This window comes from Hoplias malabaricus, unplaced genomic scaffold, assembly GCF_029633855.1.
Source record: "Hoplias malabaricus isolate fHopMal1 unplaced genomic scaffold, fHopMal1.hap1 scaffold_142, whole genome shotgun sequence".
Classification (NCBI taxonomy): Eukaryota; Metazoa; Chordata; class Actinopteri; order Characiformes; family Erythrinidae; genus Hoplias; species Hoplias malabaricus.
The window spans coordinates 55,373-81,566 of record NW_027100863.1 but is presented as its reverse complement, the minus strand read 5'-3'; the positions used below and the strand labels follow the sequence as shown (position 1 = coordinate 81,566).

Here is a 26,194-nt window from a genome sequence, read left to right as displayed (position 1 = left end):
TGTTGTAGACATATAACCTACCACTAACACATATTACTCCACCAGAACAAGCCGTCTGACTTTAAAGGCTAAGCACCACTTAATGGACCTCCATGAATATTCCACATTATTGTAGTTACTGACAGATATAAGTATGAATTAAAATGAAAATAGCAGCTTAATTTGCTTTAAAACTGACAATTTTATTAAATTGACGGAAAAACTCGAGCTCGCTACGGAAATTCTTGAACGCGACCGTGACGTCACTGGTGGACAACCGTTGAACAACGCCGCGGTAAAACACCGTTATGACTGACTGTTATGACAGTATCTAGCTAAATAACCAACATTATTCATGACAATAGCCTAGCAATAAGCTAACCAACGTCTTTTAAACCTTATTCCTTGAATTAGTAAGAAATAACATGTTTTCTGACTGTCAATAAACACATGTTAGGAACTCAAATTCCACTGTATTTATTTGTTTGACACTTTCATATCGCTGGTGCTTAGCCTTTAAACCCTTTTGATAGCAAGTAGACGGCGGACCACTGTTGACCCACTGAGGGAAAGTTGGAGGTCCACTAGTGTTTTACACAGCGTTTTCTGGTCGGACCGCTGCTGATTAAACAGAATTTTAGACAAAATTTTACATTTTAACACTTTTCCATTCACAGTCCAATTTACATTTTTTCCTTCATTAGGTTCTTTTTGTTATTCTTTATAAATAAGATTAGTAAATATTTTAATCAGCACAGTGTCAACATTTTTATCATTTAATCATTTTATATCAGGCTCATACTCATTATTATATCTCTCAGAGTTGTTTGTAATATTTGTATTAGTGTGTTTTTCAGAATAAAAGTCTCTGTGAATGTAAAATATGTTTGAGGAAATTATAAATGAGTTCTATCCTGTACAGGACAGTAATCTGAGTGGTCCGATGGTGGACCAGCAGTGGTCTACAGTCAGTGGTGTGCCAGCATTTTTATGACAGTGGACCGATATATGCTCACTGTCTGGGGCAGAACATAACTGTGAGCAGAACATCTGACGAGCACGTTCACTTAAAGAGTGCAGTTTCTAAATCGCTCTATTCTAGACCAAATCATGTTATAGTAACTCAACAGTTCTCTTAAGAAATGTGGCTGCAGTTTTGGCAAAGTGTGCAAAACTGAGGAGGTTTAATACAGTGCACATAAACAAAATGAGTGGAATTACAAACACATTTTCAGCTCTCGCCCATGGCACAGTAACACCACATAAGTGTTAAATCACAGCGCATTTCGAGTTTAACAGGTTAGATGTACAGCTGTGCTTCTATGAATGATTTGCAACAGAGGGGTACAGCAGCTGTGCTCCTTAATTCTGTGTGACCCCCGGTCCAGCAAGTAATCTAGAAACACCCCTGCTGGGTACTACAATGAATCCATGCTTACTGGAACCAGTCCCCCACAGACACAGAGGGGCCACTGTACTCAACACAAAAACTCAGGAGGGTTAACAAAAAAGGGAGGAGTCGTATGAGGAAACCCGGAACAAGCTCACACAACTACTACATAAATAACTAGCATGTATTTTAATAGCAATGCTACAAATAATACTAAACAAAAATGCTCCATATGATCTACGTGTGGTAGTGTTGCTACCCATAAAAACACCGACCACATTTGTAATTCATTCATAATTAATTAAATACAAATAAATATTAAATTGGGCGGCACAGTGGTGCAGCAGGTAGTGTCACAGTCACACTGCTTCAGGGACCTGGAGTTTGTGGGGTCAAGTCCTGCTCCGGGTGACTGCCCGTGAGGAGCCTGGTGTGTTCTCCCTGTGTCCGCCGGGTGCTCCAGTTTCCTCACACGGTCCAAAGACACACATTGGTAGGTGGACTGGCAACTCAAGTGTCCGTATGTGTGAATGTGTTGTCCGGTGAAGGACTGGCGCCCCCTTCAGGGTGTGTTCCTGCTTTGCGCCCAGTGATTCCAGGTAGGCTCTGGACCCACCGCAACCCTGACCTAGATAAGTGGTTACAGAGAATGAATAAATATTAAATTAAAATAAAATAATAAATAATTTTGACATTATAATATGAATTTTAAAACTTTAGCATCGGATTTGAGTAACTATTTAACTAGAGTGTTTCCATGATGTCAGACAGTGAGCATATATCGGTCCACTGTCATAAAAAGGCTGTCACACCACTGACTGTAGACCACTGCTGGTCCACCACCGGACCACTCAGATTACTGTCCTGTACCAGATATAACTCATTTATAATCTCCTCAAACAGATTTTAATGATTGAAAGATTACCTAAGAATGAAAAATTAGTAACTTGGACTGTGAATGGAAAAGTGCTAAAATGTGGCATTTTGTCTAAAATTCTGTTTAATCAGCAGCGGTCCGCCCAGAAAACACTGTGTAAAACACTAGTGGACCTCCAACTTTGCCCTCAGTTGGACAGCAGTGGTCCGCCGTCTCCTTGCTATCAGGGAAATTTATTTTTGTGGTTAGAATTTAACTGAATTATTAGCCGTTTTTTTTTTTTAAAGACAAATTAGTTTAATTACAGCTTTAAAGAATGCATGTACTTTTATATTTTATTTCTTCAATGTGCACTTTAATTTCAAGAGCTTTATACAGTAAAATACTGTGGCTTTCTGTGACTCTAAAGCTAATGCTAATGCTAATTTTAGAGCAAACATATAGATCCATTGGTTTAAAAAGCTAGGTAACCTGTGACTGTAGGCCACTGCTGGTGTTTAACAATCGATGGTTCGCCCAGAAAACACTGTGTAAAATGCCAACTTTGCTACAATTGCTAACAATTATTAACATTTAAATGTTACTTAGAGTTTTTTCACATTATGTTTTTAGTGGCTTTCAGCTCCAAAAACAGTAGTGTGAGCCAAACACAAAGTAGCACAGATGCTATCACCAAACAACAATGAAGTTATGAAGACGAGACAGGGATCTGTAACTGAATACTAATGAACTCATCTGTCGAAAAGGTACTAGAGTAGATCTAGTTACTACCCACCTGTGTTTTCAGTAGAGCAGGATCTGAGGATTCACCCATTCTGACCACAGTGGGTAAAATGTCACACTTTCATCACTACCTTGTGTCTCCGGTGCCCTGTTTTATGGTCAGGACTGTTTTCCAGCAGGCCTCATGTCAGCGCTCTGAATTTAGGACCCTCTGAGCGGCCTTTAAACAGCAGGTGCAGTGAATAGCCCTTTTCCATTACACATAGCTGTATGTTTCCTCACACTCTTGGTTGTGTGTGTTTCATTACGTTTCCCTACAGAAGCTCTCACATGTGCTCCATATAAGCTCCTAAAACCACCCTCTAAGACCACACTACATCCAAAGCAGGATTCCGCAGTTAACCAGGCAGTAAAACCTGAGATTTGATCAATAGGAAGGCCCTCAGCTCTCTTCTTCATGGACAGTGTTGACTTGGAGTAAAGTTATTCTGGCGAAACTGAGAAATATTTGTGGAACAGCCCCCTGCTTTTCTCTGAGCACCTTTTCTTTTCCCACCTTGCACCCAGGTAGGCTCTGGACCCACCGCGACCCTGAACTGGATAAGGGTTACAGACAATGAATGAATGGTTAGTTTAATGTTTATGTTTTTTCTTCTCACGGAATTTACTAAAAAAAATGTATTTACAAATTTCTCTGTGAAAATGAGTCATCCCAGAACCACTCTGATAGTTATTACTCTCTGGCTGTGTCTAAAATGTATGCTTGCATAAACACTGGATGTTTTCTGCTTCAAATAAACGTCAATGTTGTAATTATTTTGTCAAACACTAAGTGTCCCGCTGTCCTGGGAATGTGTGGAAATTGTGCTGCTTTTAAAAGCCTTTCTCTAATGCAACTCAAACATTAACATCAATATAAAGTCCTTCTAAAGGCACTTGTGAGACAGAAAGACATCAAGGCTGCTGCCTTCTGTCTCAGACACAGCCAATATCCCACCCAATGGCGTCAACGTGGAAAAGCGAGGGCCGGCTTCGTCCGAGAGAAGGATTTCTAGTGAACATCAGTGTGGGTGACTGTCTGTGAGGAGTTGGTGTGTTCTCCCTGTGTCTGCGTGGGTTTCCTCCGGGTGCTCCCGTTGGTAGGTGGATTGGCGACTCAAAAATGTCTGTGAGTGTGTGAGTGAATGTGTGAGTGTGTGTTGCCCTGTGAAGGACTGGCGCCCCCTCCAGGGTGTATTCCCGCAGTGCGCCCAATGATTCCAGGTAGGCTCTGGACCCACCGCAACCCTGAATTGGATAAGCCCTTATAGATAATGAATGAATGAATGAGACATGACGTCTTTAGCACCTCGCTTGATTAGACCCTGTCACACTTATCGAGTAGACTACTTCAACAAAACCACCTACTCCAGCTTCGATGGCTGAAGTTCGCACAGTAGTGCAACTAAACAAACGAAAGGAAGAGAAGCAGGAGTAAAATCATTAAACTGTAATTGTTGGACTTCCATAAATTACCATTATTCAAGCTGGAAAACAAAAAAAGAAAAGTAAATAATGAACATTTGCACAGTAACTGTACTTACACGATTCCGCATTCTCTACAGCCACATAAACCCCAAGACAGATGAACTTTAATATACACAGCAGAACTTAAATCTCATTTCCCACTGTAGCTCTGGAGACGAGGTGGGAATATTCATCGAGAAAGAAACAAAGGACAAAACAGAAATAAATCAGAATGCACAAGAAGTTCTGGTTGTGTTTAGTCAAATATTAATGTTTTCCACGTGTGACAAAAAACAAAACAAAAAAGAAATTCCCCATTCCACACAACAACGAACAAGGCCAAGAAGCGCGAGAAGCCGTGTTCTGATCCGAAAAGAAAGTGCGACAACCTGCTCTGAAAAAGGCCAAACGTCTTCTCCATTCTGAACGCTAATATCACTTGCATAAGATTAGAGATGTTAGTACTTCGTAGACCAAAGAAAAACCTAAGCAAACGTACAATATGCCAAAGAACACAAAATGGGGAACATAAATTACATATATATATTTTCATGTGAAGGATTATTTTCTAATCCTAGAAGAGTGACAAGCAGCATGGTAGAGTATGGCCCAAAAAAAAAATTAATTATTGTTTTTTTTTTTCCCGCCCAAACTCCTACATCGAAAGTACAACAATTTACACACTGTAAGCTTAGATGGCATCGCCTGCTTGCACTTTGTCTGATTCCACCTCCAATACAATTTTAGTATTTGGCCTCAACTTAAACAGGAAAGTGTCCTGTTCCGTTACAAACTTCCACAACTAGAGTAGGGCCCCGGCTCTACAGCAACCTTCCCCCAAACACAGCGCAACTATTACCTCAGAAAAATGTGTTTTTTATACACGACGTAGCTGCTGGGTGGAAATGTTTTAACGCGCTCAGCTCTGAACTAAATTTCATTGGTGGGAAACCACCCAATCACCAGAGCCTGCAGCCGTTCCTCTCTTTTGATTGGCTGAATAAGAAGGTGTGGGCGTGGACTAAGAGTTTAGAGACATTAAAGCATGGTTCGTTTCGGGGAACGGTGAAGTCTCAAGTCAGCTTCAGGCCAGAAAACACTGCTCCGGCTCTTCAGTCCCAGTTCTCCCAGTCCTCGTCGTCAAACTACAAGAAAAACAACAAGACCTTTTATCGTACGACATTTTCATTTGCTTCATTGGTGCTTTTCCACTACAAGGTCCCTACTCTTCTGGGCTAGACTCTACTTTTGCAAGTTTGGTACCTGGTACGAAGAGGCGAGTTCTGTTTTAGTCCTTGTTCGCTCATGGTTCTAGACGAGCAGAGTAGGAACTAAACGTGACGTGTAAACACTACAGGGCGCTGACTGGCCAGAGAGACTTATTAATGATGACGAAATGCTAGCTGTTTGAAAAATCTTCGAACTACAGCAGTGATCACATTTGTTTTTATCTGACATTTGGTTTGTTTTTATTCATTTCTTTTTAAAATGGTTCAAACACTCATTGAATAGGTGCCAAACAAATTCTCCAGCAAGTGCTGGAGCAACTAAGAAACGAATACATTCTGCTGAGCTGTCCCAAAAAATAACTGTTACTGCTGCCGTTGTAGTTTCCACAGGCTGTGGTTCCCGCAATAGGCTACATTTCAATTAATAGTGCAAAACCAACCAAGCGAATACGGCCAAGCAGTGTCTAATTCAATAGGTACCATACAGTGGAAAAGCATCAAATGACAATAAAATACTGTATATGACTGAACATCGAACAAATGTATATCACTGAGAAACATAAATACCAAATACACTAAATGGATTAGGGTTTGGGCATCTCTGCTCATTCATTCATTCATTTTCTGTAACTGTTTCACCCTGTGCAGAGTTGCTGTGGAGGGGGGATCACACTCTGGATCACGAATCCAACATTTCTTCTGAAATAATAGCTATTCTACCCCAGAAGTTAAGTCTAAACACTGCAACAGTGCTGTGAGGACATTCAGCCAAGAGGCCGAATAGTGAGGTCAGGTACAGACCTCTAGACGGCACAGAAAGCTGTCTGCTGTCCACAGATTTTATGGTGACATTATTTTAATGGGTGGGTTACTACCTCTCCGGTGGCATCAGCTTTAGAGAGAGCCATCTGAACCTCCTCTTCTGTCATATCCAAATCAAAGTCTTTCTCCCAGTCCTCGCTCACGTCAGTGCTGGAACCTGCCATTGAAACAAACGCAACAATAAAACACCACAAATGCTTCCTGTGATTCCTGTTATAACAGTTTCCTTAAACTCCAAACTTTGAAAAGCATCAACCAAGAAAAGGATATTGCTCTAAAGGTACAATATCAAATAACGGCAAGTCACACAGTGTCACTGTAATAACGAGGACTGAACACTGTTAAATGGTGAAGTACATGCTTCCATTTGTTTTGTAGCGCCAGTGCAAACACTAAAGACATTTCCACACGTGTATTGTTTATTGTGATTATAATTATTCCACATTCTCACCTTTTTTGCCATTGTTGGAGGGTGTAGACTTGCCACTGTCAGAGTTGAGCTCAAACACTCGAAGATCTTGTGGTCCCTCCTCTTTGCTTTGTTCCGCTCTGGTGCCATTCTCACGGGTGGTCTGCTCCTTCTCTGTCCCCTGAACAGAGGCAAGCTCAGGGGTGGTCTGCTTCTCCTCCGCAGCCTCCAGCCGAGCCTCGGAGAGCTTCAGAGTGACCTCCTCGGTGGCTGCGAGTTGTCTGGTGCTCTCAGACTGTTCGGGGTTGTTTTCCAGCTGAGTGGGGAGACTGACGCTGTCACTGCTGACTGAGGGAGTCACATCAGACGCAGCATCGACAGGGGAGAAGGCCGGCTCGCAGGGCGTCTCTACGATTAGTGTAGGGAGCCGGGGCTCCTCAAGGGGAGGGGTGAAGTCCAAGCGAGATGCAGATGTGGCCCCTAGAAACTCATCTGGAGGGAACATGATGAAAGGGTTATTAGCAAGGCTGCAGCACGCGGGATAGTCACCCGCACAAGGCAGAGTGTTGTTTTACCAAAACGTGCGCAGCAGTTTAAATAGGGAGCCACATTTTTCCGGTGCAATCTTCAAATGAATTTTTGAAATATTACTGTGGCTTGTTAAGGATTTCTACATATCTTCTTATTCAAAGAGTTAGGAGACAAACTTTGTGTGTGTGGAATTGTCTACATTACCGTGAAAATGTCTTAGGTACTTAAGGTTATATTTATTATTAGTGAAAATAATGAATCTTCTCAATTAGCATCAAAATGAACGTATTGCATGTTATTGTTTTTTATTAAAACCAAATTTGGCATACAACTTTCTCCCATAATTCACACATTTTATGTAGTCTAATGATGTATTAGCAGTTTTATTTAGTAAATACAGTGTCACTACTGTTGAGTTCAGAATTTAGATTACATTTTATTTATGATTAAATATATATTAAATACAATAAATGGACATCACACAAAGCTCCTGTTTCCATTTTTGCGCCCACGAGCTGCACTATGGTACTAATTTTGTGCCTAACATTCAGGCTCTCCCTGAAATTTTTACTCAGCAAATTAAGAGCCTCTAAATGAAATATCACCAAGAATACACTGAGATAATATAATAAAGCAAATGATAAAATAATAAAATATAGTACGGCTTCCAGTCGCCACCTCCCTCCCAAAAATACAAGGAAGTACTAGCATTTTAACTTTATTTTTGCGATTACATTTATAATATATATATATAAAATTAGCTGACCTGAATAAAAATATATATTATTACAATAAGTACAAAAATGGAAATGTAAATTCTTTTTTTTCCCCCTGAAAAGTAACAGATAAATTGTAAGAGAGTTTTGTTAAATCATCATGAATGATAACCTCAAATAATACTAGACTGCCATGAGAAGAGGTTTGGAAAGGGTTAAACCTAGGGATGCACCAATTTTGAAAATTTTGGGCTGATACGATAACCGATTATTAGCATCTTGGAGTAGCTGATAACGATATTAATAAATGATAATTATCTTTTTGTAATTAAAGCAAATTCACATTGGATTCAAACAAAACTATTTTTAATCATATGTTGACATAGGACAAGCCTTTTTACTCAGAATTTGTAAATTTCTGTACTTTTTAATTGTGTTTTTTAAGTATAGATGTAGCTCATTTATATTTTTATAAAATATTTACTGCTGGTTCCACGTGAATGGTTTCTAGAGGGGTGCTATTTAGTGCAGCACTGGGTTTGTTTAGGAGAGTGAGGGAGAGAGAGAGTGTATTTGTAATCATTTATCATTGTGTTTCAGTAATGAATTCAGACGCTGAATGACTCTACAGGGTGGGCTATTTATATGGATACACCTTAATAAAATGGGAATGGTTGGTGATATTAACTTCCTGTTTGTGGCACATTAGTATATGGGAGGGGGGGAAACTTTTCAAGATGGGTGGTGACCATGGCGGCCATTTTGGATCCAACTTTTGTTTTTTTTCCCAATGGGAAGAGGGTCATGTGACACATCAAACTTATTGGGAATTTCACAAGAAAAACAATGGTGTGCTTGGTGGTGGTGGTTTTAACGTAACTTTATTCTTTCATGAGTTATTTACAAGTTTCTGACCACTTATTAAATGTGTTCAAAGTGCTGCCCATTGTGTTGGATGATCAATGCAACCCTCTTCTCCCACTCTTCACACACTGATAGCAACACCGCAGGAGAAATGCTAGCACGGGCTTCCAGTATCCGTAGTTTCGTAATGTTGTTGTGAAATTCCCAATAAGTTTGATGTGTCACATGACCCTCTTCCCATTGAAAAAAAAAAAGTTGGATCCAAAATGGCTGACTTCAAAATGGCCGCCATGGTCACCACCCATCTTGAAAAGCCCCCTCCCATATACTAATGTGCCACAAACAGGAAATTAATATCACCAACCATTCCCATTTTATTAAAGTGTATCCATATAAATGGACTAACTAAAAAACATTCATATATCGACAAATAATATCTGCTGCCGATATACTGTGCATCACTAGTTAAACCAACACAGTCACACACAGAATACCTTTACACACTATAATAATGATATGTGTTAAATTCTTATATTTTCTCAATATAAATATAATTATTTTTTAAGCAAACAAGCCCTTATTGCTCAGATAAACAGCATTTAAAAATCACATTTTCTCAGGTGCCTTAGACATCTGCACAGTACTGTACATTTAGTCTTTACTATAAGGGATTTGACTCGATAAAAGGTAGAGGAACAGTCTCATCAAACTAAGCGCTAACACAATCTGTACCTTCCTCCTCTTCCTCCCAACCCAAACTTTCTGAGTGGCTGGTCTCTTCTGCTCTCCGCTTCAGCGCCACCCTCCTGGCTTCCTCCTGTTAGGACACACACACACACACACACAGTCTACATCATTTCACACACACAAAGCAAAGCACTGGTGCATAGGGCCTCAGACATGACAATCCTCGCAAACATTTGGTTCTTTTCCAGATTCCCCTCTAAAGCTACTGGAGGAAAAATCTGCTGAGCACACGGAGGAATCGAGGCCAATGCTTTATTAATGGAATCTGTTCTACAGTCCAATGCCAACTCCGGATTTCAGCCACAAAGGCCCGCTAGAACTGGACCACCTGGTGGCACTTAACACACTTGTGCACTATAGCAGCTACAGCCCATTTCCTATTGTGATCAACATCTCTAATAAAGGGATAATTAAAGGATTAATGCTTGTTTTGGAACTGACTGCTGTTCTGTGGGCTACATTATCTACACTGGTCGAGCTGTTAGCTTTTATCCCAACAAGGGGTGGACAATATGGGCAAACACTTTGATGATACACAGGATGTAGAACGATATTTTGTTTATATTGTGTTTCACAGAGCAGTCGAAACATAAAAAGCAGAATGCATTATCTGCAGTTTATTCGCTGAAGTAAACATTAGTAGTTTAACAGAACATGGTTAATCTGTGATCCATATGGTTCGGGATGCAAGTGGACTATGGATTTATCACCAAACTTTAACCATAACAGTGTGGAATCCAGCTTTAGTGCTCACTTTTTACAGTAATAATACCGCACTCTCGACCCAGAGCTGCAGAGAAAACATACAGATAGATAAGCTGTGTCCCGTGAAGGAAGCGGACGTAAAAACAAACAAAAAAAACCCATTACGGTCTGTAAATACTGCACTACAAGAGCCTGAGTGCCACTGAGCACGATCATACATCTGCAGCAACATCACTCCGGTCTCATATGGACACGGGCTGAAGGACATTTTATAGCCTCAGAGCGATGGACGCCACTGGTAACTTTTAATGTGGAACCCCAGTAAACAATTAGCCGTTGATCCAACGTTGAAATAACGTAATGACTGCCGTCTAATCAACGTTCTCTTAAGGTTGAAAATGAAAGTTGAAAAGACGTCCAAACACAGACAATGAAAAGACAACTATTAGACGTATTTTGGACGTCCGTTGACGTTATTAATTGGTCCCGAAATAAATTAATTGTATAAAACGCATTTTGGACGTCCACTGACGTTATCAATCGGTCACCACTTAACTAACTTATTAAGATGGATTTTGGACGTCCATTGACGTTTAAAATATGTCCTTGACGGACAGACTACTTTTAGACCTATTTTGAACGTCCAGGGACGTTCCTTGTTTACTGGAACAGAATAAAAAAAAAAAAGAGCAAAAACAGAACTGGAGCAATTGTTCCACTCGACCATTACATCACAAACTGTGTCAAAATAAAAGTCATTAATACAAACGAAGCAGTTACACAAAATACTTTCAAAACGCAAGCTACAATCACTAGCTATTTTACGTTTGCCTCCTTTTCAGCCGCCATTTCAATTTGAATCACTGTTGAATCAACACACGAGTCGATTCTGATTCACATTTTGATTTTCAGATTCTGATTTTGATTTTGAAAGGGGATCAGTGCTAATATTGCTTTTCAACATCGCAACAACAATGGAGATTATATCAACCAAAATTCAGCATCGATTTTATAAGCATTTTTTTTTTAAACTTTAAAATAACTTTTAATGTTTAATAGCTGTCACAATGTTGTTTAAGTGACAAACAACTGACATAATTCCAGCCAAAATTCATTGTTGAAGGTCAGTCAGGTGCCACATGGATTTATTTTCTTTGTGGTCTATCGTTCCAATCCGAATGGTGCATTTTGTATTGTGTTACACCACACATTAACACAGTGGAAAAAAAGAGAGAGTCAGGCAGAGAGAGAGAGACAGAGCGAGAGAGAGAGACAGCAAGTCAGACAGTGAAACAGATTATACCTGGTCCAACTGAAACACTTTGTAAAAGTATCGCTGCCAAAATTCGGAGTGAGCCACAGCTGCTGGCACCTTGAAAACCCAAATGAATACAAATACAAACAGAATAAAGAAAATTAACAACAGATAAACACATTTTAAATAACAACATCAGAACTGCACAGCACTGGTGTGTTCTCTTTAAACATATTTAAAGGTGACATTAAATCATTTACACATCAAAAGGAAACTAGACGGCAAATAAATATGACGTGAAAATTTAACCCAAAAAAACAAATGGCAAAAAGCCAGTCAACATCATGTCTGGACAGACAATGGCGGCTTTATTTTATAACACGGGAAATCAAACTCTTCCTCACATTGTTACTGAGAAAAGTGAAAGGGAACAACAGCCGCATTGTGCCCTGCTTTCAGATCCAGTGCTGAAACAGTGCTCTTTGACCCAAAGCATCAAAATAGAATGTTCCAATTTTATTATGAGACAAGAAAGAGAGGCTGATTAACCACACCATTTATAATGTAAACCCAGGTGTTTACAGATTATAATTTACATTTGTAAATAGGTCCTTAACCAAATTTAAAGGCTAAGCACCAACGATATGAAAGTGTCAAACAAATAAATACAGTTGAATTTGAGTTCCTAACTTGTGTTTATTGATAGTCAGAAAACATGTTATTTCTTACTAATTGAAGGAATAAGGTTTAAAAGACTGAGCCTCTGTAACATGGAGGTAAACAGGGTAAGGACACTCACTTCGCCTGTTTTAGTTGGTGTTAGTTAGCGTTAGCTTGACTCGCTAAACTCGGTGTCTCAGATTATACTCGGCTACGTAGCTGCATTACGGAGGTTTATAGTGTCGGATGAATTCGAGTTCGACTTCGATCACATTTAAAAGAATAACGGTACCTCTAAATTTGAGTTTAACTTATTGCTAGGCTATTGTCATGAATAATGTGTGTTATTTAGCTAGATACTGTCATAACAGTCAGTCATAACGGTGTTTTACCGCGGCGTTGTTCAGCTGTTGTCCACCAGTGACGTCACGGTTGCGTTCAAGAATTTCCGTAGCGAGCTCGGGTTTTTCCGTCAATTTAATAAAATTGTCAGTTTTAAAGCAAATTAAGCTGCTATTTTCATTTTAATTCATACTTATATCTGTCAGTAACTACAATAATGTCAAATATTCATGGAGGTCCATTAAGTGGTGCTTAGCATTTAAGGTGTTAATGTCAAGACAGTAATATCAATAAAATGAATCAAACCCAGCTGGGGCCACTGTTACATCAAAAGTTTGACTGTTCATGCCATTTTGGTGTTTAAAAAAAAGCTTAACATAAACTTAAACATAAAACTTCATACCATTTTTGTGTAGAGGGCTCTGATGGAGGGGCTGTTGACCAGCAGCTCAGAGATTTCTGCCTTTTTCTCCTCCAGACTAAAGCAGGAGAGCCAAGCATCAAACTGCTCTGGAGGACCTGATGAAACAGACACCGGCATCACAACCCGCACCGTTTCTCTCAGTGACAATTTTCTTTCATTACTGCGACAACTATGAAAGACACTTTATAATTACAATTAATGCTGTTATTAAAAATTAATAGAGAAATAAAATGTAAAGAAAAACAATAGATTTTCTCTCCCTTTGTTGTTGTGCTTATTACTCACATTGTATATAATTTATCAAGCCTTGGACTACAGTAACAAAGGTTATTATACGAAGTAACTCCCCATATAACATTTACCCAATGAATAGTCCTAGAAAACTAGCTTAGAATACCCATGCACATAACGTGGAAAAAAAAAGAGAGAGAGAGAGACACACCGTCAGGTTCATTGCAGTATGTCGCAGGGTCTGCCTGTAGACTGTAAAGACGAGCCTGGAATAAACAAAACTCAAATCAATGAGTTCACTCAAATACACTGAAGAGTTTAACTCTGACACCAATCACCCACTAAATAAGCAGCAAGAGCCTTTATATATTTCAAAAGTTGTTTTAAACTGAAGAAAATAGGGACGAGCCTTGTGTTCCCAGATTTAAAATACAGTACATAAAGACACAATAAATACCTCAACTCTTCTTATAACACAGTTACGTCTGTTTTCCAATTCCAACTAATCACAGCTTGTCACGTGCTGGACATTTGCTGGTTTTAAGGATATAGTGCAGTGAACCAGACAGAGATAATAACACACATTCAAACTGTAAATAATGCTTTGCTCTGCCAAAGTATATGGCCATCTGCTACATTTTCCACTCCATTCCATTCATCATTCATTATCTGTAAGCGCTTATCCAATTCAGGGTCGCGGTAGGTCCAGAGCCTACCTGGAATCATTGGGCGCAAGGTGGGAATACACCCTGGAGGGGGTGCCAGTCCTTCACAGGGCAACACAGACACACACACACACACATTCACTCACACACACACACCTACGGACACTTTTGAGTCGCCAATCCACCTACCAACGTGTGTTTTTGGACTGTGGGAGGAAACCGGAGCACCTGGAGGAAACCCACGCAGACACAGGGATAACACACCAACTCCTCACAGACAGTCACCCAGAGCAGGAATCGAACCCACAACCACAACCAAGCACTGTGATTTTTAATGTATATATTGTGTTTATTTTTTACAGGAGCCATGCACAAATTACAATAACCTCTGAAGATAAATTAGACTCTGCACCAGACTCAGCTCATAAGCTACTACCCATTACTTAGTTCAAAACTATAACTTTCCAATCACATGACACCACAGCAACCATCAACTTGTTTACATGCCCCATTTTTGTTTTTTACTGACCTTGCTGCTGTCATACACCTCTGTCGTACCAGCCGGAGTGGCCACCAGCGTGATCACATCACAGTCAATGGTCTTATCAGGGGGCGGGGCCAGCGTATCCGTGATCACCCCCAGAATATTGGAGATGCCTTTCTTCATCTTCTCCGTGGTCTCTGACGAGCCCTCCACCTATAACCACAGCACAGATATACACTCTCTGAACAGAAACACCAAAAAAGACAAGCAGCATGCAAGCATTTCATACAACAGACGAGGTGCAATGCCCCACCTGGGCAGTTAGGTTAAGATACAATACGTATCCAGAGCAAATGTTTAGGCACCAAGTCACTGGGCAAGACCCCTCACACTACATTAGCATCTAGCAATATCTTGAATATGTAAAGAATTCAAATCACATTACCATGTGTCTAATGAAGTAAACACATGTAATGTTTATGTGAAAAAAAGGCCCAGGATATTTTATGTATATATTTCAACACAAACACATCAAAAAAAGCAGGGTCAGTACCGCCAGTTTATTCCTGATGGCACCCGCTGTGGCGACGATAGAGCACGCCGTGTCATGCTGCACCACAGTCGAGAACTCTGTTAAATCTCGTTTGAGGAATTCATATGCTTCAGATGACTGCAGAGACACAGAAACTAACAGTTAATATAAGAAAACAATAAAAGTAAAAGTTTAGGTCACTACGACGAAATCTGGTCTCTGCTTGTCAACACTACACTACTCACTCTGTCTTTGAAGACCTGGATGCTCTGCTGTAGCCAGCCGCCCCACCATCCTCCTTCCCTGTGATCAACAGACATAATACAAGGATTAGCCTAGAGTCAGTGCCAATGTCAAGCACTGAACCATTCATTCATGATTTGTAACCACTTATCCAGTTCAGGGTCGCGGTGGGTCCAGAGCCTACCTGGAATCATTGGGCGCAAGTTGGGAATACACCCTGGAGGGGGCGCCAGTCCTTCACAGGGCAACACACACACACACATTCACACCTACGGACACTTTTGAGTCGCCAATCCACCTACCAACGTGTGTTTTTGGACTGTGGGAGGAAACCCACACAGACACAGGGAGAACACACACCACACAGACAGTCACCTGGAGGAAACCCACGCAGACACAGGGAGAACACACCACACTCCTCACAGACAGTCACCCGGAGGAAACCCATGCAGACACGGAGAGAACACACCACACTCCTCACATACAGTCACCCGGAGGAAACCCATGCAGACACAGGGAGAACACACCACACTCCTCACAGACAGTCACCCGGAGGAAACCCACACAGACACAGGGAGAACACACCACACTCCTCACAGACAGTCACTCTGAGGAAACCCACACAGACACAGGGAGAACACACCACACTCTTCACAGACGGTCACCCGGAGGAAACCCACCCAGACACAGAGAGAACACACCACACTCCTCACAGACAGTCACCCGGAGGAAACCCATGCAGACACAGGGAGAACACACCACACTCCTCACAGACAGTCACCCGGAGGAAACCCATGCAGACACAGGGAGAACACACCACACTCCTCACAGACAGTCACTCTGAGGAAACCCACACAGACACAGGGAGAACACACCACACTCTTCACAGACGGTCACCCGGAGGAAACCCACCCAGACACAGAGAGAACACACCACACTCCTCACGGACAGTCACCCAGAGCGGGACTCGAACCCTGCGACACCGTGCCGCAGCACTGAACCATTTATAAACTAATAATATACTAATAACAATTTTTAAAGTACCCCTACCCTGTGATATTTAAACACGTCTGAACCTAAATGTGAAATGCCGATGATATTGCTGTAATAATAGTAAATATTTTATCATTTTATTGTTTATTAATGTATTAAATTACAATGTAAAACAGTTTTATTATTAACATTAAAAGTCTTACCTTGTAATACTTTACTGCAGCAACTTTAATGTATAGATCATAAGGCCAAGGACATACTATACACGAATATATACAAGAATACTTTGCCATGAAATGCTTAGTCAGCATTGTTTAACCTGGTGGTGATAGGAACCACAGGTACAAAGCCTCTAAGTTTAACTTTCAAAGTTGGAAAGGTAAGCCACGGCACTGAACGGTTATTTTGCTCATAATATGTCTTCTAGTTTATAAACAACAACACAGACATCTTAACTTTGGTTTTCGCTGGTAGGGGGGGTTTGGGAGTAGTTAATAAGATAAGAATTTAAAAGCTAAATACATTCAAATGCTTTCATTATTCGCCTCACATCGACTTTCTCTATAAAACCCAGAAGTGTGTGTATATCACGGGTGGTGGGGGAGATTAAATAAAATGTCTGTATTTGTGCTGGAGACGTGGCGACGCCTGGTTCCGTTCACTTTCAGAAATCCAGGAGAAGCCCAGAAGTTTCTCTACATTCCACCATTTTACACCAAAAACACTCGATGTACTCCTTGATGGCAGAGTTGCTCAGGAATGTGAAAAAAACGTTGTCACTTTTCTCTTTAAAATATATCTCAAAGCGTAAGAAACACTACTAAAAATTGAAGGCCCTTACGACACATATAAACTCTGGCTAACGCTGGTAACAACCAGAGCATGGAAATACGCGTATTTACGACATAGTCCGCCAGACAAATGCGGTATTACCCGAGTATAACCGCTGCCCGACTCGAAATCTCCAGCTGAGCCACAGACAGCATTGCGTTATTGTTGTAAACAAACCCGCTCCCCGTGCACAAACTGACAAAAATAAGGAAATGTCCGCGTCGCTGCTGACCTCAAATCACCCCGTTCGCTTCATTCAAAACTGTATATTTTATTCACGCCGGGTTTAAGAGCGAAGACGAAAGTGAGAACGTTGTAAAATCTGAAATAAAAATAATCCACAGACTTAAAAAACTCACCCCTCCGCCATCTTCAGCGCATGACGTCATCGACGCGTCGTCGTCGTCACCCGGAGCTCAGGCGCCTGTCGGAGCAGGTCATAGTGCAGAAATAAACAGCAACCAGGAAACGATGACATTTAATATTCATAAACAGAGCTGTATGAGGTTATACTCAAATGTAATCGAGTATAGTGTGTTTGAGTGTACTTAAATTGGCTGTGTTTATGCGATTAAACCATAGTTTCTGTGATACTACGGCACCTAACGAGGAACAAACTTCTGAACGCAAACGACAGACAGACGTTCAGAAAGGCTTAATGATTTATGATTTATTTTTAAAATTAAATTAACTTTTTAAATTAAATAACCTTAATTAAAGTTTAAATTAATTTAATTTTTAAATAATAAATTTCTTGAGTTAATCTGAGTGCAGATTATGATGAGTTTATTATTATTTTATGAGTTCTGTTTATTTAATCGTAACAAAATGTCCCTTTAAATACATTTAACCTTTAATATATGTGTGTGTGTGTGTGTGTGTGTGTGGGTGGGTGGGTGTGTGTGAGTGATGCCTGCCTGCCTGCACATATCAGATGATTACTGTTCAGAAGAGTTTTGCTGTACTGTTTACTAACTATTAGAAGCGGGAAGCATTGGCTTATACCTTGAAGATTTGTTGAGACCTTGGCTAATGATACACTCTTAAACATAAAGGAGCTACAAAAGATTCTTTGAGTGATGCCATAGAAAAATCACTTTTATTTCCATAAAGAAAGGTTTTTGCTGAAACTTTTAAATGGGTAAAAACTCTTAGGATCGAGGTTTTTAAACTTTAAAATGTACTTCACACTCACATATCTCTTAGACAAACATGGTCCTTTATTGAACCAAAAGTGTTTTTTCTATGGCATCACTCAAGGAACCCAATTTGTAGTCAATTTATTTGAAAGAGTGTAAGGAAGTCACTGAAAGTGTAGGTTCCAGAAATATTGCAGTGAGCTTGGTTAGCGCTGCTTCACTGAAGAAGGTGTGGAGGATGGTTGTGGCTGCACTGCAGTGACCTTCAGGATGTGCACAACACATGCTCTGTAAAGTATATTTGACAAGGGCGTGTTTGTTATGTGGACTATGGTAATGGTGTTTATATTGTTAAGATTGCCTGTGCAGGGAACCTGGAATATAGCACTGTACACGGCCACTAGTTTCCACAAGCCCTTTAAAGGGTTTAACCACAACATGAGGAGAATACAACAACCTGTTTACAACAGGAAACAGTATGAAACAGAGCATCTACCGATGCCAGTGTTTCAGAGAGAATGGAATAAAACAGATAGAGTTGAAAAATACTGAGGCATTAATACGGAAGTCAGACGTGATGAGGTGCTCACAAGTGTGTATTTATTGTGTATTTAACAAAGCAGCTCAGCGAATCTTAGATTTTAGGGCCAGAACTATCCGTTTTCTAAAATATGTTTTTGAAATGGTAATTTAACCTTCACTTTCAAGTATTTTTATATCTTTATTCAAAGATACAGGTGCCTTCTCTTCTATGAGTTGTAATAAGTGCCCGGAGGCGTTGCCAAAATGGCCGCCAAGTGGACAGACTTGCCTATAAGGACTTTGGCTGAACTTAGAAAAAAAAAAAAAAAACTGCTTTAAAAATTGAAGGAAAATGCCATGTTTGGGTAGATTCTTTAACAAATGTCTCAGAGCCACTCAGAAGCACTTGAGCTGTAGTGACCAATCATTTACATACAGTCTGTCTGTGGAAAATGTAAAACGTAGCTGTGCACTGAGCCTGAGACGTGGCTCGCAGCCCAGTTACACCCAATCGGGTAATGAATTTGGACATAATGGAACTGACAAGGAGAGTTTATCACATCATTAGAATGCAGGCAGGTCCATATGGATGAAGGGCCTGATGGGGCCGCTTTAACACCCACCTGAGCCCCCTGGCCCACTGTGCTTTTCATATGGGCCCTGAAGGGTGTGTGTGCATATGTGAGTGAGTGTGTGTGTGTGTGTCATATGTTCACGTTGGAGACATAAGTTGTTTCTATGTGTGTGTGTGTGTATGTGTGTGTGCAACGAGCCATCCCAGCTGTGTTTTCCTCATCAGTATGCACAGTGTGTGTGTGTCTGTGTGCGTGTTAAAGAGGAAGCATGGTTTAACAATGTGTTAAAAGGTTCAGCCTGCCGTTTCCACAAGGTCTCGCATCTTTTAATTGAAGTCTCCCTGTATCCAGACGCTGCGCAATATGTGCATTTGTTACACAATATGTGCCCTACCTCTCACCCCGCCCCTCAATTCCACTAATTGGGTCCTTCAGTTCCCTAATTAACTCAGTCAATCCAGCCTTAGGGCCACAGAAGGCTACACTCATTTCTGTATTGATCAGAGGGCCCTTTAACTCCACCGGTCCATTCACAGCCATCAGGGGTCTTTCTGGTGTTGTTAACGGCCTAAAACCAGATTCAAACAAAAGGAAATTCAAGTAATTTAAGTAACTTTTGATGCTCAATCTTCAAACGAGCGTATTCCAATGCTCTACACCTTTTAAAGATGCTTTAAAAAGCCGATATTGACCCTGAAGCTAAATTGTATAGAGCTACCGAGGCCTTAACTAAGAAAAGTGAAGAAAATTCCGACCGTTCACCCAGTGTCACTGAATGTGCTGGAGATCACTGGGCTTGTGCAAATGAATAAAATGGAAGCTGTGATAAAGGCAAGGGGTGGACACAGGAAACCCACGCAGACACAGAGAGAACACACCACACTCCTCACAGACAGTCACCCGGAGGAAACCCACGCAGACACAGAGAGAACACACCACACTCCTCACAGACAGTCACCCGGAGGAAACCCACGCAGACACAGGGAGAACACACCACACTCCTCACAGACAGTCACCCGGAGGAAACCCACGCAGACACAGTTAATATTTAGTTAACATTTAGTATGTTTTGTCTTTTTTTCTTGACTCAAAGCTGATGTAGCCACAGCTGTTTTCAACATAAAGAATGCGTACTTGGAAGTTCATGAAAAGTCTGGCTGTAGCGCTAATGTCAGCAACGTTTCCAATATAGAATTAATAGCTGCTCGGGCAGAAATACAAATGATCTCCAAGAAGAAAAGGAGCAGCGTAGGTATTTTAAAAACATGTATATTGTAATGTTTTGCAGCTATAATTGCTATGCATGCTCATGACCACTGGGGGCGCTGTTACATTAAATGCAATGAAACGTGCAATTACTGGTCACTGTATGACCAATGCAATTAACTATGTTTTCCGCATTTAATACACTCACGGCAGTGAACACACACACACATACACACACAAGTGCACTAGGGGCACTTGTGAAAACACACCTGGAGTCGTGGCCAGCCATCACCAGGGCACAGTTGGGGTTAGGTACCTTGCTCAAGGGCGCTTAAGCTGTGGATTGAGGGAGGAGGACAGTGCTGTTCCTTCACCCACACGACCCCCAGGTTCTGCTGCTGGTCACGAGGACGGAACCAATGACCTTCTGGCCCCACAACCACTTGTCTAACCATTTGGCTGCTCCCCTGCATATCCATGCAAGACGTCTGCCCTTGTGAGTGAAGATGAATTACAGATAATGGGCTGTGATCTGCTGTGGAAGGTGGTGAAATAAAGTCCTGCCACTTCTAAACTGCTTGACTTGATGTTTAGGGTTAGGCTTAGTCTTAGCACTTTAATTTAGAGCCCACAAATACACACTGTGAAATAAAACAACCCTCTCAGGTTTTCTATTTCTAAAAAGTATCTAATTAGTTAATAATTTACTAATAACTGGCTGATCTAAGTAGCGCAACCAGTTGCCGGTGTGGTAATCACATAAGTTATAGCTAGGCATGTTATCTAAATCCATATCCCACGACACACACACACACACACACACACATGCACCCTTCACGTCCCCCTGCTGCCGGCCCACCGTCCCAGTCCCTTACCATCTGCCTCCAATCAGGAAACACCAGCTTTCGCACAAGTCAATGTGTCTAATTATCCTCCTGCAGCAGGCCGGGCCACGGCGTCCCGCTAATCCCGGGGCAATGTGCTTAGCTCTCCATTCCCACCTGTGTTTGGGTCGGGGTCGGGTGGGGGGCGGGGAAAGGGGTGCGTAGGACAGAGGGGACCTGAGGGGGTCCCGCAACCAGAATCAAGGCGAGAGGTGAAGGGGAGCAGGAGAAAGCGAGCTGAGCGTCCCACTGCGGACTCTCGTTCTCCAGACCAGGCTGGCAGCTGCCTCCCCCCGCTGGGACGTCCTGCAGCTGACGGCAGCCCTCAGCGGCGTCAATGGAGGCCCATAAATGAGGAGCTAACCGCTATTGTGTTGTTTTTTTTGGAGTGTCAGGGCCCTCTGCGAGCTGACCTGCCTTGTTACCATGATGAAATGCAAGGAGAGAGAGAGAGAGAGAGAGAGAGAGAGAGAGAGGAAAGGGGAAAGAGGGGAATGGAGGGTGGAGGGCCTGCCATTGTCCCGTGAGTGAACAGCATTGTCCCGAACCATTGAAAGCGAGAGGAAGGAGGGAGGGAAAGAGGAGGAGGAGAGGAGAAACATCTCTTCATTTCTCCTCTGATCTTTCCCTCGTCAGGGCCCTGAGTCCCGCGAGGAGGAGCATGTATTTTTCACGGCCGATTTAGCCCCTGAAAAATGTGAGGGTGTGTGTTTGTATTTGTGTCTGAGTGTGAAAACAGAACGAGGGACACCAGGAAAACACTCTGAACACTTTACTGTATGTGTGTGTTTATAAGAGAGGTTTGACAGCTCATATAAAACATAGTCATCTATAGACACTTATTCCAGCTCAAGCTTCCTGGAGTCCATCTTTATAAACGTCTACAGGTTAGGCCAGTTTTAAGGGGCTTATGTAGGTGTCATGTAGCCTTATGTAATGTAGCATTCTTATACATCCATAAAGGATTTTAACAAGTGTCAGTCTCATTTAATAAATATTATTACAGCTCCCAACAAGGATTTAATATAGGAACTGTGTCACTTTGTGTTACAATGTACATTCATTCATTCATTCATTATCTGTAACCCTTATCCAGTTCAGGGTCGCAGTGGGTCCAGAGCCTACCTGGAATCATTGGGTGCAAAGCAGGAATACACCCTGGAGGGGGCGCCAGTCCTTCACAGGGCAACACAGACACACACACAATCACTCACACACTCACACCTACGGACACTTTAGAGTCGCCAATCCACCTACCAACGTGTGTTTTTGGACTGTGGGAGGAAACCGGAGCACCCGGAGGAAACCCATGCGGACACAGGGAGAACACACCACACTCCTCACAGACAGTCACCCGGAGGAAACCCACGCAGACACAAAGAGAACACACCACACTCCTCACAGACAGTAATCTGGAGGAAACCTGCGCGGACACAGGGAGAACACACCACACTCCTCACAGACAGTCACCCGGAGGAAACCCACGCAGACACAAAGAGAACACACCACACTTCTCTCAGACAGTAACCCGGAGGAAACCCGCGCGGACACAGGGAGAACACACCACACTTCTCACAGACAGTCACCCGGAGGAAACCCACGCAGACACAGAGAGAACACACCACACTTCTCACAGACAGTCACCCGGAGGAAACCCACGCAGACACAGGGAGAACACACCACACTTCTCACAGACAGTCACCCGGAGGAAACCCACGCAGACACAGAGAGAACACACCACACTCCTCACAGACAGTCACCCGGAGGAAACCCACGCAGACACAGGGAGAACACACCACACAGGTCCCTGGAGCTGTGTGTGCAATGTACATAAGTTGATGAATGTATGATGTGTGTAAAATGTCTGTAGCACTGTGCCTTGTATGTGGCTTTTTTACTTCGGCTCCTGTGTATTTTTTAAATGTTCATATATACTTTCAAAAGTATGTATGTGTAACATAACTGTAAATCAAAATGCAAACATTCCCATGATAAATGTTGCATAATATGATGCACAAATCTCATTTTAGCAAAAAATAAACCTGAATATTATTTACTGTATAAAGTATTAACACAAAAATCACAATCTTTAAACTGTCTAGACCCAAAGCTAACTCTCTTTTCAGTATTTCACTCTCCTTAAATCTTGTTCTGATGACAACTGACACTTGTTAGAATAGGTCTGTTTGTTTAGGTTTGTGTTTGTGGGTCATAAAAGACTGTTGTGAGTGTCCAGTAGCCTCCTGCACGAGTAATTTGAATAAACTAGACTCTTTTCTTGGACCCTTGCATGTTACATATAGGAGCACCGCAGAAATATCTACATTATGATTGGTTATGACATGAATAAAACTTGTGTGCCTGAAGATAACTGCAGTAACAGTGCTGTAAACTGTTTTGAGAGAACATTACACAGGACATTCTGAAGCTTACATTTAGGCTAAAACCTTCTCTAATTTTAATGTAAATTAAAGTAGTCTTCCTTTGAAGTCATATTGCAGCATTTCTATTGGTTCAGTCTGCATTTTTTAATTATTATTATTACTATTATTATTTTACGCATGTGAAGAGCACCCAACAACATCAAAAACAACTAAACAGAGGCAAGCTTTTGTCCCGACAGCAACGATATGTTCCAAGAATTGACTGCATTTAACCCTTCATTTTTCACTAAGGGTTAACCAGTCGATGCTGCTCTGGCCGCTCTCTGTTAAACAAATGTCTGAACGCAGATGCCCAGCCCTCTCATAATTAATGACAGTTGCCGAGGGCTGAATATGACCACAGCTTTATTGGACGTTGACAAATCTTCCTGAGCGCACATGAAAGGAGAGTGTCCCTGTCCCCCGGGTGCGTGCACAATGGCGACGCGCCGACCTGGCGGCAGCCCACTCCCTTCTGTCCTTGCCGCTGTCCACTGGGCCTCTACAGGCCGTGGGCCCTGAACTGTCCACATCAGCTTTACAGGGACTAGTCCTGGCCCAGCTGGCTGAGGGAATTAAACACAGAGGGGACAAGATTGTTGTAATGGCTTTGGAAAGATTGGGTGCATATGGAGCATATGGACTACAATTTTTATTGAGGATATGTCATATTTCTCGATGAATAATCACACACTGACACGCACACAATGACAGGTCTAGTTAGCAGCTGCTGTCCTTGACAGCTCCTTTGTGTTTCAGGGCTTTTGAGTTGCTACTATCTTTGAATGTTCCTCTACAACATGTAGCATGTTCGTATATACCATGTCTTCTTGAGTATTAGTATTATTATATGTAGTTTGTACAATAGCCCATACTTTTCTAGGGGTTTCTAGGGGCTCAAACTAACTGTACTGGAGGGTAGGTGAACTCCATTCTCCTGTAGCTTGTGCATCCACATACATTACGTTCATGTGCAGCTGCTCCAGGGTACCCCCATTCTATGGCATATCTATGGGAATGGTACAAGCTGTCAAATGCAAGCTGAATTCTCTAATTATTAGAGGTTTCTATAACTTTTTATGCTACGTACTGATGCCTGTACCCTTAGAGTTCTACCCTGTATGCTGTATAGTGATCTGCTTTAATAATAAGGTAAGGTTTACTCCAACTCTGAGTGTATTGTGGGATTGTATTACTTCAGACAGTTAATAGGAACAAATCTGAACTACGCAAGAAAGAAGAGGAAACGTCATGTTTTAACAATCATAAATCTTTAATTTAAGTAATTAACAACTGTACAAAAAGTCATCTGTACAAATATTTATATTCACATTTGGCCTCCTGCTCCAGATACAGCGAACATTCTGTGACAAAGCAAATAAAAAAAGGCCCAGAATTGATTTAATTTATAGACGTTATTAATACAAATGCATGATATTAAAACATCATATTCATCATGTTCAACAGAGCATTTTGGACAACAGTGACCAGCTTCTGGTCCTAGAGCTCCAAAGTCCAGTAAAGTTTGGTCATTTTGCCAGGTTTATGAGCATGCAGGAGCAGAAAAATCACCAAAACCAATTGGCCCTAATGGATACCCTTGAGGCACACCATCTTAGTGCAGAGATTTTGTCCACTTTTCTCCAAAACGTCAGTCAGATTACAGAGTCACTGCTTGTCCCTGAGCTCTTGGCTCACTTGCCCATGGACAGGCTGTGTAAGCTGGCTGCTGTGGATGCTGTCAGAGGCTGGCAGAGTGAGCAAGGGCAAGGCATGCCAGGGAAGTGTCGGTAAGAACTGCTCAAATGCAGTGGGTCTTTCAGCAGGCTGGGCAGTCCTGGAGGTGCATGGAAGCCCAGGAATCCTGCAGAAGGAGGGGAATGAGGGGCTTGAGTTGATGAAGGGACACTGGTCGTTGCATTTCCCACCAGAGTATGCAGGGACTGGGCAAGTGGGTGCAAGGGCATCTGGGGAATCTGGGGCACCACTCTGGCAGAGTGGCTCTGAGATGCCCCATACACATCCCCTACCAGCTTCTTCATCTCCTCCAGAGAGCTGGACAGCATGAGGATGTAGTTGCGAGCCAGCAGGAGGGTGGAGATCTTGGACAGCTTGCGAACCGAAGGTCCCTGGGCGTAGGGCATCACCTCTCGGAGGCCATCCATGGCTTGATTCAAGTCGTGCATTCGCTTGCGTTCGCGGCTGTTCACCTTTAGCCTCAGTTCCTGCAGGTCGTCCTTGTTGAGGTCAGCACGGTTCCGGCTCTTGCTCGCAGCGGACTGTGGTC

At 41.9% G+C, this 26,194-nt stretch overlaps 2 protein-coding genes across 2 annotated transcripts in view; both read right to left on the bottom strand.

The window, feature by feature from the left end:
* Positions 1-3,671: 3,671 nt before the first annotated feature.
* On the bottom strand, positions 3,672-17,616 carry bsdc1 (BSD domain containing 1). Its single transcript, XM_066658781.1, has 11 exons — positions 17,518-17,616; positions 15,337-15,394; positions 15,113-15,229; positions 14,605-14,772; positions 13,622-13,676; positions 13,159-13,274; positions 11,802-11,870; positions 9,779-9,863; positions 6,978-7,427; positions 6,580-6,683; positions 3,672-5,620 (listed from the first exon to the last, which is right to left on the bottom strand). Exons 1-11 carry the CDS (start codon positions 17,526-17,528, stop codon positions 5,588-5,590), a joined length of 1,266 nt encoding a protein of 421 aa, XP_066514878.1. The 5' UTR covers positions 17,529-17,616; the 3' UTR covers positions 3,672-5,587.
* A 7,985-nt stretch (positions 17,617-25,601) lies between these two features.
* Positions 25,602-26,194, bottom strand: part of olig4 (oligodendrocyte transcription factor 4) — a 747-nt gene continuing 154 nt past the window's right edge. The window contains exon 1 of the mRNA XM_066658778.1: positions 25,602-26,194. This exon is cut by the window's right edge and continues 154 nt beyond it. Coding sequence (XP_066514875.1) covers positions 25,602-26,194 — 593 coding nt within the window.

Bases quoted from the DNA above. Each gene is read 5' to 3' on its own strand.
- bsdc1 (XM_066658781.1), bottom strand. The intron at 13,677-14,604 runs GTCAGTAAAAAA...TGTTTATTCCAG, and splicing joins AGGTGTATGACAGCAGCAAG to GCTCGTCTTTACAGTCTACA. The intron at 5,621-6,579 runs GTAGTAACCCAC...TTTTTCTTGTAG, and splicing joins AAGCTGATGCCACCGGAGAG to TTTGACGACGAGGACTGGGA.